Source organism: Marmota marmota, unplaced genomic scaffold (genome assembly GCF_001458135.2).
Source record: "Marmota marmota marmota unplaced genomic scaffold, marMar, whole genome shotgun sequence".
NCBI classification, from domain to species: Eukaryota; Metazoa; Chordata; class Mammalia; order Rodentia; family Sciuridae; genus Marmota; species Marmota marmota.
The window spans coordinates 12,067,256-12,076,242 of NW_026000082.1; the positions used below are offsets into that span (position 1 = coordinate 12,067,256).

Here is an 8,987-nt window from a genome sequence, read left to right on the forward strand (position 1 = left end):
TGTATGTATGTGTGTTGTGTGTGTGTGTGTGTGTTTTATTTCTCCAGGTAATATTACTTACTTCCTTCCCTGCTTTTTTATTTTTATTTTTTTGGTACTAGGGATTGAACCCACCAGGGCTGCTTAGCCACTAAGTCACATCCCCAGCCCTTTTTCACATTTTATTTTAGAGACAGGGTCTCGCTGAGTTGCTTAGGGCTTTGCTAAGTTGCTGAGGCTGGCTTTGATCCTCCTGCCTCAGCCTCCTCAGTTGCTGGGATTATAGGTGTGTGCTACCACGTTGGCTCTATAGTCTTGTTCAGCTCTTAGTATGTTTTTCTGTTATGGTAATTTTCTTATTTACTGTAACTTCCTGGGGGCAGAGCTTTATTTATCAATATGGCTCTGCACCCAGCAAGCACTTACAGCAAGCTTGATCTTGAACAGATGCTAATTAGTATGCATATAATGTGACGCCCAAAATTTCCCTGGCCAAGTTACTAGGGAAGTTTTTATTTGTTTATTCACTGGGTCTGATCTGTGCTAGGTACCAAGGCTACTGGGATGAACAATGGAGATGGATCCTCTACATCCCAATTGTATATCTCATGCATTGCACAGACTAGAAGGCCCCTCTAAATTAAAGAGATAGGACTATGGAAACTTCTGATTGGAATACCCCAGATCAAGCAGTGATGACACTGGCCAGGTTTGGGTACAGGGCTGGGGCAAGGAAAGGAGCAGAGAATGCTCATGCCATAGTGGCGAGGACCTAAGCAACTTAGCAAGACCCTCTCTCAAAATATAAAAAAGACTGAGGATGTTGCTCAGTGGTTAAGCACCCCTGCGTTCCACCCTCATACCAAATAATAATAATAATAATAATGATAATAATAATAATAATAATAAACCTGACCATGTCTTTGTATCACTCACCTACTTAAAAACTTCTTTTATGCTTTGTATTATCTAAATAAGAAAGCCCAAACTCTTTGAATTGCCATGATCTGCCCTTAAGGTATGTCCTGCCTCCTACCCTTGTGTTTAACCCTGGGTTTCAACTATCACAAACAGCTTCCACCACCCAAATCTTTTCAAGTCCTTTCACACCATTTTACCAGCCCTTTTCTAGTTCCTAACACAGTGCTGCCACAGAGGAGAGAAAGAAGGCGGGTGAATTGTAGTTTGAGGATCTGGGTAGGAGACAGTCACTGGATTTCCAAATACAGGAAAACTTTAAAAAATGTGATCTCCCATCTAATGTGAGCTCAACTTCAAGCACAAAAATCAGGACTCAGGGCTCGAGATTTTGGGAGCTGGTGACAGCAGATAGTTTCTGGTGTTGAAGTTACACCTTTAAACATTAAGTACCCTTTTCTAAAATTTACCTGTCTGTGAGGGAGAAGCTTTATTTTGAAAGTCACTTTTTTGTTTTTCAGTTCTCTTTATGTTTTTGGGAGCATGGTTCTTCTGGACATGGCCTCCGTGGCAGGAATGCAGAATGGCCAAGGCTGGCAGGAGACTGATAGATGGTGCCATACTGGATGAAGCCTCATCACCTGTTTAATAAACAAAAATTAAAATATTACTCTGAGGGTGTAGCTCAGTGCCAGAAAGCTTGCCTGGCATGTGTGAGGCTCTGGGTTTGATCCCCAGCACCATTTAAAAAAAACCCACAAAAATTAAATGTTGTTGAGCAGATGTGTCTTTAAGCCCTTCTTTTCCACCCATCAATCACTGCTGTGACTGTGTGCTGATTGGCAATGAAATGGGACGGGATAGGTTAGGCATGCTCAGATGCCTTCCTGTTCGCCTCCCAGTCAGATGATGTGCTTCACTGGAGGCCACCCCTAACACCTGAGATACATCTTTCCTAACTTCTACAGTACTTTCTCTGAGTTATGTACAATTACCTGGGTGATCCTACTTGCTCCAAATGCTTGCTGCGCTAAAGTAGCCAAACAGTATGATTTTGGGTTGGGATTAATTGGGAACTTGGAAAATTGTCTTGTTAACTTGATATTGGGCAACTGAACCTAATGGTTGCAAAATAAATACCTCACACAATGTCTGTGTCTGCATTTCATGGCTTTGACCTCAAGTTTTTCTTTGAGGTTTTATCTTTAGCGTGTTGGAGGCTGCTGGGAATCTGATTTAAAGTACTAGTTGCAATGATGCATGGGTTAAAATGGAGAGCTGAATTTTTCCTCCTATAAGTATATAACATTAGATCTAAAGAACATATTTATTTGCAACCCATTTTGACATATGAGTTTTAGAAATTTTTCTTAGGGTTCTTTGAGTGCTTCAAGGTGGCAAGACTTCCTGACTAGAGTATATTAAAGGGAGAAACCAGTGAGCAAGCCATGGCTTAATCACATTAGTAGTTTTATTTTCCTCACATAAATAGAAGTTTAGAGAGAGTCTGAGGTTACTATGGCTGCTCCATGATGTCATCAGATGTTCCAGTGACTTCTTTTTGTTTTTCTTGTGTTCAGTAGTCTTGACCATGACTGTCATCATCTGATCCCAAGATACCTGTAATCCAGCAAGTGTAGGTAGTGCACATCCTGGCTCTCGCCGAAATCATGTGTGTGATCTTTCAGGCTCAGCAAAGGCTTTACCAGACAGGCCTTGAGGGGAAAGCAGTCCTCTCAGATTAGGTGTAAATCCAGTGCTTTACTTAGTTCATGCTCTTAGGTGTATCTGCATTTCTAGCTCAGGCTTCTCCATTTGAAGGCCTCTTTATAAAAGTAAAGGAGAAAACTCAGCTGCTCAGGAGGCTGAAGCAGGAGGATTGTGAGTTCAAAGCCAGCCTCAGCAATTGAGCAATTCCCTAAGCAACTAAGGGAGACCCAGTCTCTAACTAAAATATATAAAGGCTGGGGATATGACTCAGCGGTAAAGCACCCCTGGGTTCAATCCCAGCACCACCCCCCAAAAAAAAACAAAGTGAAGGAGAAGAGCCCTAGCTATGGCCTCTCTCAGGTGCCGCTGCTGAGACTAACTTATTGAGGGTGGGTGGGGGAGATAGCTGAAAATACTTTTCTTCACTTTCAATATTCAGTACTTTTCTGTCCCTAACCCTTCCCTCTTTCCCTCTCTCTGGCTCCTGGGTCTATAAAGTGGCAGAGGCCTTTTGTTTAGGAATCCCTTGGCAGTGAGACAATTCCCACGTCTGCATGAATCCACTTGACCCTTGCCTGACATTGTTCCATGGGGAAAAATGGATGATTAGGGAGGCTGGTGCTTTCTCCACTTGAGTTTCTTGCTTAAACCATGTGGTAAGGCACTGGAGTCTTAAATGTTATTTTCATTTTCATTTGTCGTTCTTAATCAACTGTTCTCCTCTAACACATAACAGTTCAGCTCTCTCCTGCTCAGCTCAGCTCTTGACAGGCAGCCAGAAGGGAAAAGACAAAAGGAGCCAGCTAGTCGAGTTGGCCTGCCTTTTAATGAGCTTCTGCCAAATCCCACCTATTGTCCTTTGCTTGTATCTTATTGGTAGCTATGTGTCACATGGTTTCCCCTAGCTGAGAGGGAGGCTGGCAGAATGCTTTTTGGCTGGGCACACTGCCACCCTGCATGAAGTGTTAGTAAGGAAGGAAAGAAGAATGGGTTTTAGATAGGTAATGACGTCAGCTTGGATATCCTACTTTTAGAAAAGCTAATGGATGGTGGTTTGTTCATTGTCAGTTTGCAATTTTTGGCTGGCATTGTATAAAGAACTGAGAGAGCATGCCTGTAATCCCAGCTACTGGGAGGCTGAAGCAGGAGGATCACAAGTTCAAGGCCAGCCTGGGCAACTTGGTGAGACCATTTCAAATTAAAATTTAAAAAAGGGCTGGGGATGTATGTCAGTGGTAAAGTGCTTGCCTAGCATTCATGAGGCCGTGGATTTGGACCCCATCACTGGCGGCTGCCGGGGCAGAGTGAGAATTGAGAGGAAAAACATGTATGAAAAAAAAATCTATGGCACAAATGTTTTTGTAACTCCATGAATTTGCTCATGAAAACAGAGCAACCAGGATAGCAGTGGACATCTACAACAAATATGGGTGATAAGATATCCCCACAAATCCCCAAATTCAAGTAGATGGAATGACTAGCAGCTCTAAGACTTGTGTGATATCAGCATTTCTGAGGAAAGAAGCAGATGCAAACAACAAGGTGTCTGAGAAATTTAAGAATAAGGGAACCCCAAAATAGCCAACAGGTGCCCCCTGGAAAGCACAGTGGAACACTAGGAGAAGGGCTGCAGAAACCGGGGTTTTGTATAACTCATTTTGTAGCCCAGGTCCTGGGAGCTCTCTAAACTGACCAAAGGTGCTTCCCAGAACACAGAGAAAATACTGCAGGGAACAAAACACAAGTAGGCTGGAGGAGGATATTTGGGACAGAAGAAAGAGAAGTCCAGATACTTGTGGGGGAGGGGAACAGAGCCAAGGGATCCCTGAGAGCTTGAAGCACTTTGTGAAAACAGAAAAGGAAGCTGTAGAGCCTAGAGTTTAGAAAAGCTGCTCTGACTCACCTCTCCCTCCTAATTGTGAAGGAAAATTAGTTCCATGTAAAAAAAGAGCAACAGAGGACTGCAGTCCAACATCATAATGAAGTTATTTTAAGAAAAATGAGAACAAGGAGTAGAATAACATCCCTGATGGGGATGGACACATTCCATCCAGGCTTGCCCACAAAACCAGGTCAGCTATAACTTAGTGTTTCAAAATGAGCTACGAGAAAATAGAAGATGGTATAGTACATGAAAGAAAATCAGAGTTGTAAAGCAGGGACTGTAGCTCAGTAGTAGAGCACTTACCTGGCATGTATGAGGCACTGGGTTCAATCCTCAGCACCACATAAAAATAAATAAAGATACTGTGTCATCCACAGATTTTATTTTACTGTCTGTTCGTAGGTAACAGTCTCCTTTGTAAACAACCTAGATTTAATAGTGAGAAAAACTATGTATGATTGAAGCCTGGGTTATACCCTCTGCTTGTACTATATGGGTTTCCCTTATGGATCTCCCTCTCTTCATTGATCTTCTCCCTGAGGTCTAACCCCCATGAAGCAGACAGCAGCCAACCCACCAAGCAGCTAACAAGAAGTACAACCTGGCTCCAGAAAGGAGGAGACTGAGCTTTCCTATCAATTTGCTGAACCTTTCAAATTCTTCCCTAAGGCTTGGAGCTTCCCCCCCACCCCAATGTACCAGATGTACCCTGAGACATGTGTTCTTGTGTCCTCCATGCCCCACAGGGAAATATCATCCATAGGTCTTGAATTTACTTTCTTGTTTCATAAGAGACAATGGATGTCCAAGGAACTGTCTTTCAAAATAAATTTCTTTATTTTGTCTTTGCAATGCTAATCACATTTTAATCAAGAGTTTGCAGCCTTCTCGCTTGGAAGGATTGAATTTGAAACTTACCACATGGGGAGAAAGAAGTGTTATTTATCACCACCACCCCTTATATTTTTTAAGACTATAAAATATAAGACTATGGGCTGGAGTTATAGCTCAGTGGCAGAGCACTTGCTTCACCCATGTGAGGCCCTGGGTTTGATCCTCAGCACCACATAAAAATAAAGATATTAAAAGATATATAAGACTATATAATAAGTGAAGAATTTGAAATAAACACTTTAGGGGAATTATGGCTTATTTAAAAATATTAGAGCAATTTGAAAGCAAAATGTAATTCCCATGGGCATCCCTGAATGATGTTGGGGAAGAGAGTGGTGGCTTAAGACGAGTGTCCAGGTTTTTCCAGGATCTCCCATTATTCATAGGTTAGATCTTCTTTGCCTATTTTTTTCTATTTGTCACTTTAAAAAATCATTTTTAGGGCTGGATTGTAGCTCATTGGTAGAGTACTTGCCTACCATGCGTGAGGCACTGGGTTTGATCCTTAGCACCATATAAAAAAAAAAAAATAAAGAATTGTGTCCACCTATAACTAAAAAATTAAAAAAAATTAAAATTATTTTTATTTCTTTATTCCTTTTTGATTAAAATGTGCCCACCCTTTGTTATGGCATTATTGCTGATTTTTTCTTTTATATTTATTTCTTTCCTGAGTTCTGACACATAATTTCCAAGTTTTTCTAATACCAATTGGTATTATTATTTTATGTCTTGTGTCAATTTAATTTGTTTTATTCCATTTGAAGGATTAGGTTACAGTTTTCATCCATTTAGTGCATGTCTTTCTGAAGTGCTGCTTGTCTTTCTTTTACATATGTGTACAGTGACTTTCCAAGACCTTACAGCTAAAGAGTGGCAGAGGAGTTGTTCATACCTATGTTTATCTGACCTCAAAGCTTGTATCTTTCCACAGTGTGCCAGGAAACTTATAAACAAAAGCTCATTTAATATAACATCTTACAAGATGGTTTTATTATTGATGAGGAAACTAAGGCTCAGAAAGCAACTGCAGCCAGGTGCAGTGGCACATGCCTGCAATCCCAGCAACTTGGGAGGCTAAGGTAGGAGGATCTCAAATTCAAAGCCAGCCTCAGCAACGGTGAGGTGCTAAGCAACTCAGTGAGACCCTGTCTCTAAGTAAAATATAAAAAAGGGCTGGGCATGTAGTTCAATGGTAAAGCATCCCTGAGTGCAACCCCTAGTATATAAAAAAAAGAAAAGAAAAAAAAAGCAACTGCTAAAGCAACTGCAGATAGTAGCGGGCACTATCTGTGGTCATTACAACATTTACAGGGCACTGACTCCTCAGTTCCTGCTTGACAACAATGGTTTAGTTCTCACACAAGTAGGGGCATCTCTCTCAGTAGCTCAGCACTGAATATGATCTCATGGGCTTTAGTGCAGAGGATGTAGTAGCCTCCTGATATTTGGGTAATAATTCCTTTCTCCCATTTGCTACCACAACCCTGTTCTTTCTCCCCTGTGCTTTCTTAGCCCTTCCAACACTTTTATCAGTTCATTGCATTAAATCTTTCTTCGATTGGGATAATAAAATGTTGTTGTCCAGAATAGACATTGTCTGATACAGTTAATTTTGTCCATCCATTCATTTTTTGAACATTCATGGACTACTTATTAATGTGATAGCTCCTTTGGAAACAGTATAAGACAACATTCCTGCCTTTGTGAAGCTTGCTTACCAATGAGAAGTTAGACAGTAAGTAAACAGAAAATTATAAAAGATAATTAAGAATATAAGAAGTGCTATGAAGATAAAGATGGCTTAAATAAAAAATAATCATCTGTCTTGTGTAAATATTGTCAGGAGGCGAAGACAGCCCAGGACTGGTATGGTTGCTCCAAATAATCAAGTCTCTTTTAAGGGCAGTACTTCATTTTTCTGTAGTGTGGCCCTCTTGCTGTGGTCCATATGGTGCTGGCACTCAAACCAGCACATCCAAACTTCAGGCATCTGAATGGTGAAAGGGATTAAGATGTAATGATCACGCACTAACTTTTTAAAAAGGATGTATCTAGGAAGTTACCATGTAATACTTTATGATATTGGCCTGAACTCAGTTACCGGCCATTCCTCACTACACAGGAGGAAGGGGATAGGGTTTATCCATCAGCCTATATAAAAGCTGAGAGTTCTACTATTAAAAAAATAAGGGAGAATAGACCTGAAGTAGAGAATTGGTAGTCTTTACCATAGAAACTAAATAAGTTCTTGTGATTTCAAATAACCTGGTGTTTATGGACATTCATATAGATTGATTCTTTATAATTTTTTTCCACCACAAGATAGAAGGTTTCTTGATGGCAGAGACTTGATCTAGCAATGTAATCTAAGTTTGTCCCATAATGATTCAGAAATGACATATTATGTGGTTATGGGAAGTACATATGATATAATCTTAAAGCAACTCAGGAACCATTACAGAGCAACCAACTCAGCAAACATACAGAGAATTATGTGTGATCTCAATTTCACTCACTAGCCTATGAGTTTCTTCAGAGTCAGTAAATTACTGAGTCTATCCCTCTATCTTCCTGGAGTATTGAATAGACTGTGAAATGTAATCGACTATACAGAGGTATTGGCAGTATTCACCCAAAGATCTCACTGAGGCTGCAAGCAATCAGAGAAGACTTCATTAAGGAAACCTGAGTTGGTGAAAAGCTTTCTTTCTTACTAATAGGAAATCAATGATAATCTATAGAGCACATTATTTATATCCTCACAGCATCACAGTATACTTGTTTTATTTTTATCCTTATTTTACAGATAAGAAATGGAGGTTCCGAGATGGCCAAGATATCAGCATGTGCAGAACTGGAATTAGAAACCAGATTTTATGAAACCAAATGCATCCCTCTTAATAAAGTCCCCCAATTTTTAAAGATTTCAGTTAGGTCACTGAGTACCTATTTGTGGAGAGGGCCACAGCATCCTTTGATTTCACTTTAGGAGGTTGATAAAGTAATGGAGAGAAATGAGGACAGATAATTCTGTTACACCTTTATAACTACAGAATTCAATCCATCAATACCGTGGATATTATAAAAATCAATCCCGAGGCTTTGTAAAAGACTACGATTCCCAGCATGCTTCAAATCACCGCCGGGAAGACTTCGACTCCCGGCATGCTGTACTTTGGAACTCCGAGTCCCAGAATGCAACGTTCCTCCACGGTCCCAGAAGGTCGTCGAGACTACAGTTCCCAGCATGCAGCGCCGCCGCCCCTTGTTTCTGAAGCCCCGCTGGCCCCTGCTTCGGAGGGAATTTTTGGATCCCAGAGAACGGTTCTTGGAGTCACAGCCCCCTTTGGGGGACGCGAATGTCGGGAAGTTCTGGCCCGTGGAGCCTACCCGGGACAAGCATCTAAGGAATGGGTTGCGACTTGGTTCAGACTTTACTCAGGCAGTGTTTCAGGCAGCCCCAACGGGGTCTTCCCGGGGCCTTGGTGCCTTTGAACTGCTGTGGCGGGCGGGCACACGGTCTCCCCCACTGCTTAGAGTCGGGCCCGCCATCTCCATGGCCACGGCTACGAGTGGACCCTGCGCCGGCGGGTCGCGG

General features: G+C 41.5%; 2 protein-coding genes across 5 annotated transcripts in view; both read left to right on the forward strand.

The window, feature by feature from the left end:
* Yipf1 (Yip1 domain family member 1) overlaps positions 1-8,313 on the forward strand; it is a 42,624-nt gene extending 34,311 nt beyond the window's left edge. For 3 of the 4 annotated variants that reach the window (XM_015484972.2, XM_015484973.2, XM_048815348.1), the window contains one exon: positions 1,419-2,046. The gene's annotated coding sequence lies outside the window, so the exon portion shown is untranslated. Of the gene's footprint in view, positions 1-1,418; positions 2,047-8,195 lie in introns of those variants that run through there. The other variant, XM_015484970.2, reaches the window with a different exon arrangement.
* A 202-nt stretch (positions 8,314-8,515) lies between these two features.
* Positions 8,516-8,987, forward strand: part of Ndc1 (NDC1 transmembrane nucleoporin) — a 60,534-nt gene continuing 60,062 nt past the window's right edge. The window contains exon 1 of the mRNA XM_048816304.1: positions 8,516-8,803. Coding sequence (XP_048672261.1) covers positions 8,516-8,803 — 288 coding nt within the window. The remainder of the gene's footprint in view (positions 8,804-8,987) is intronic.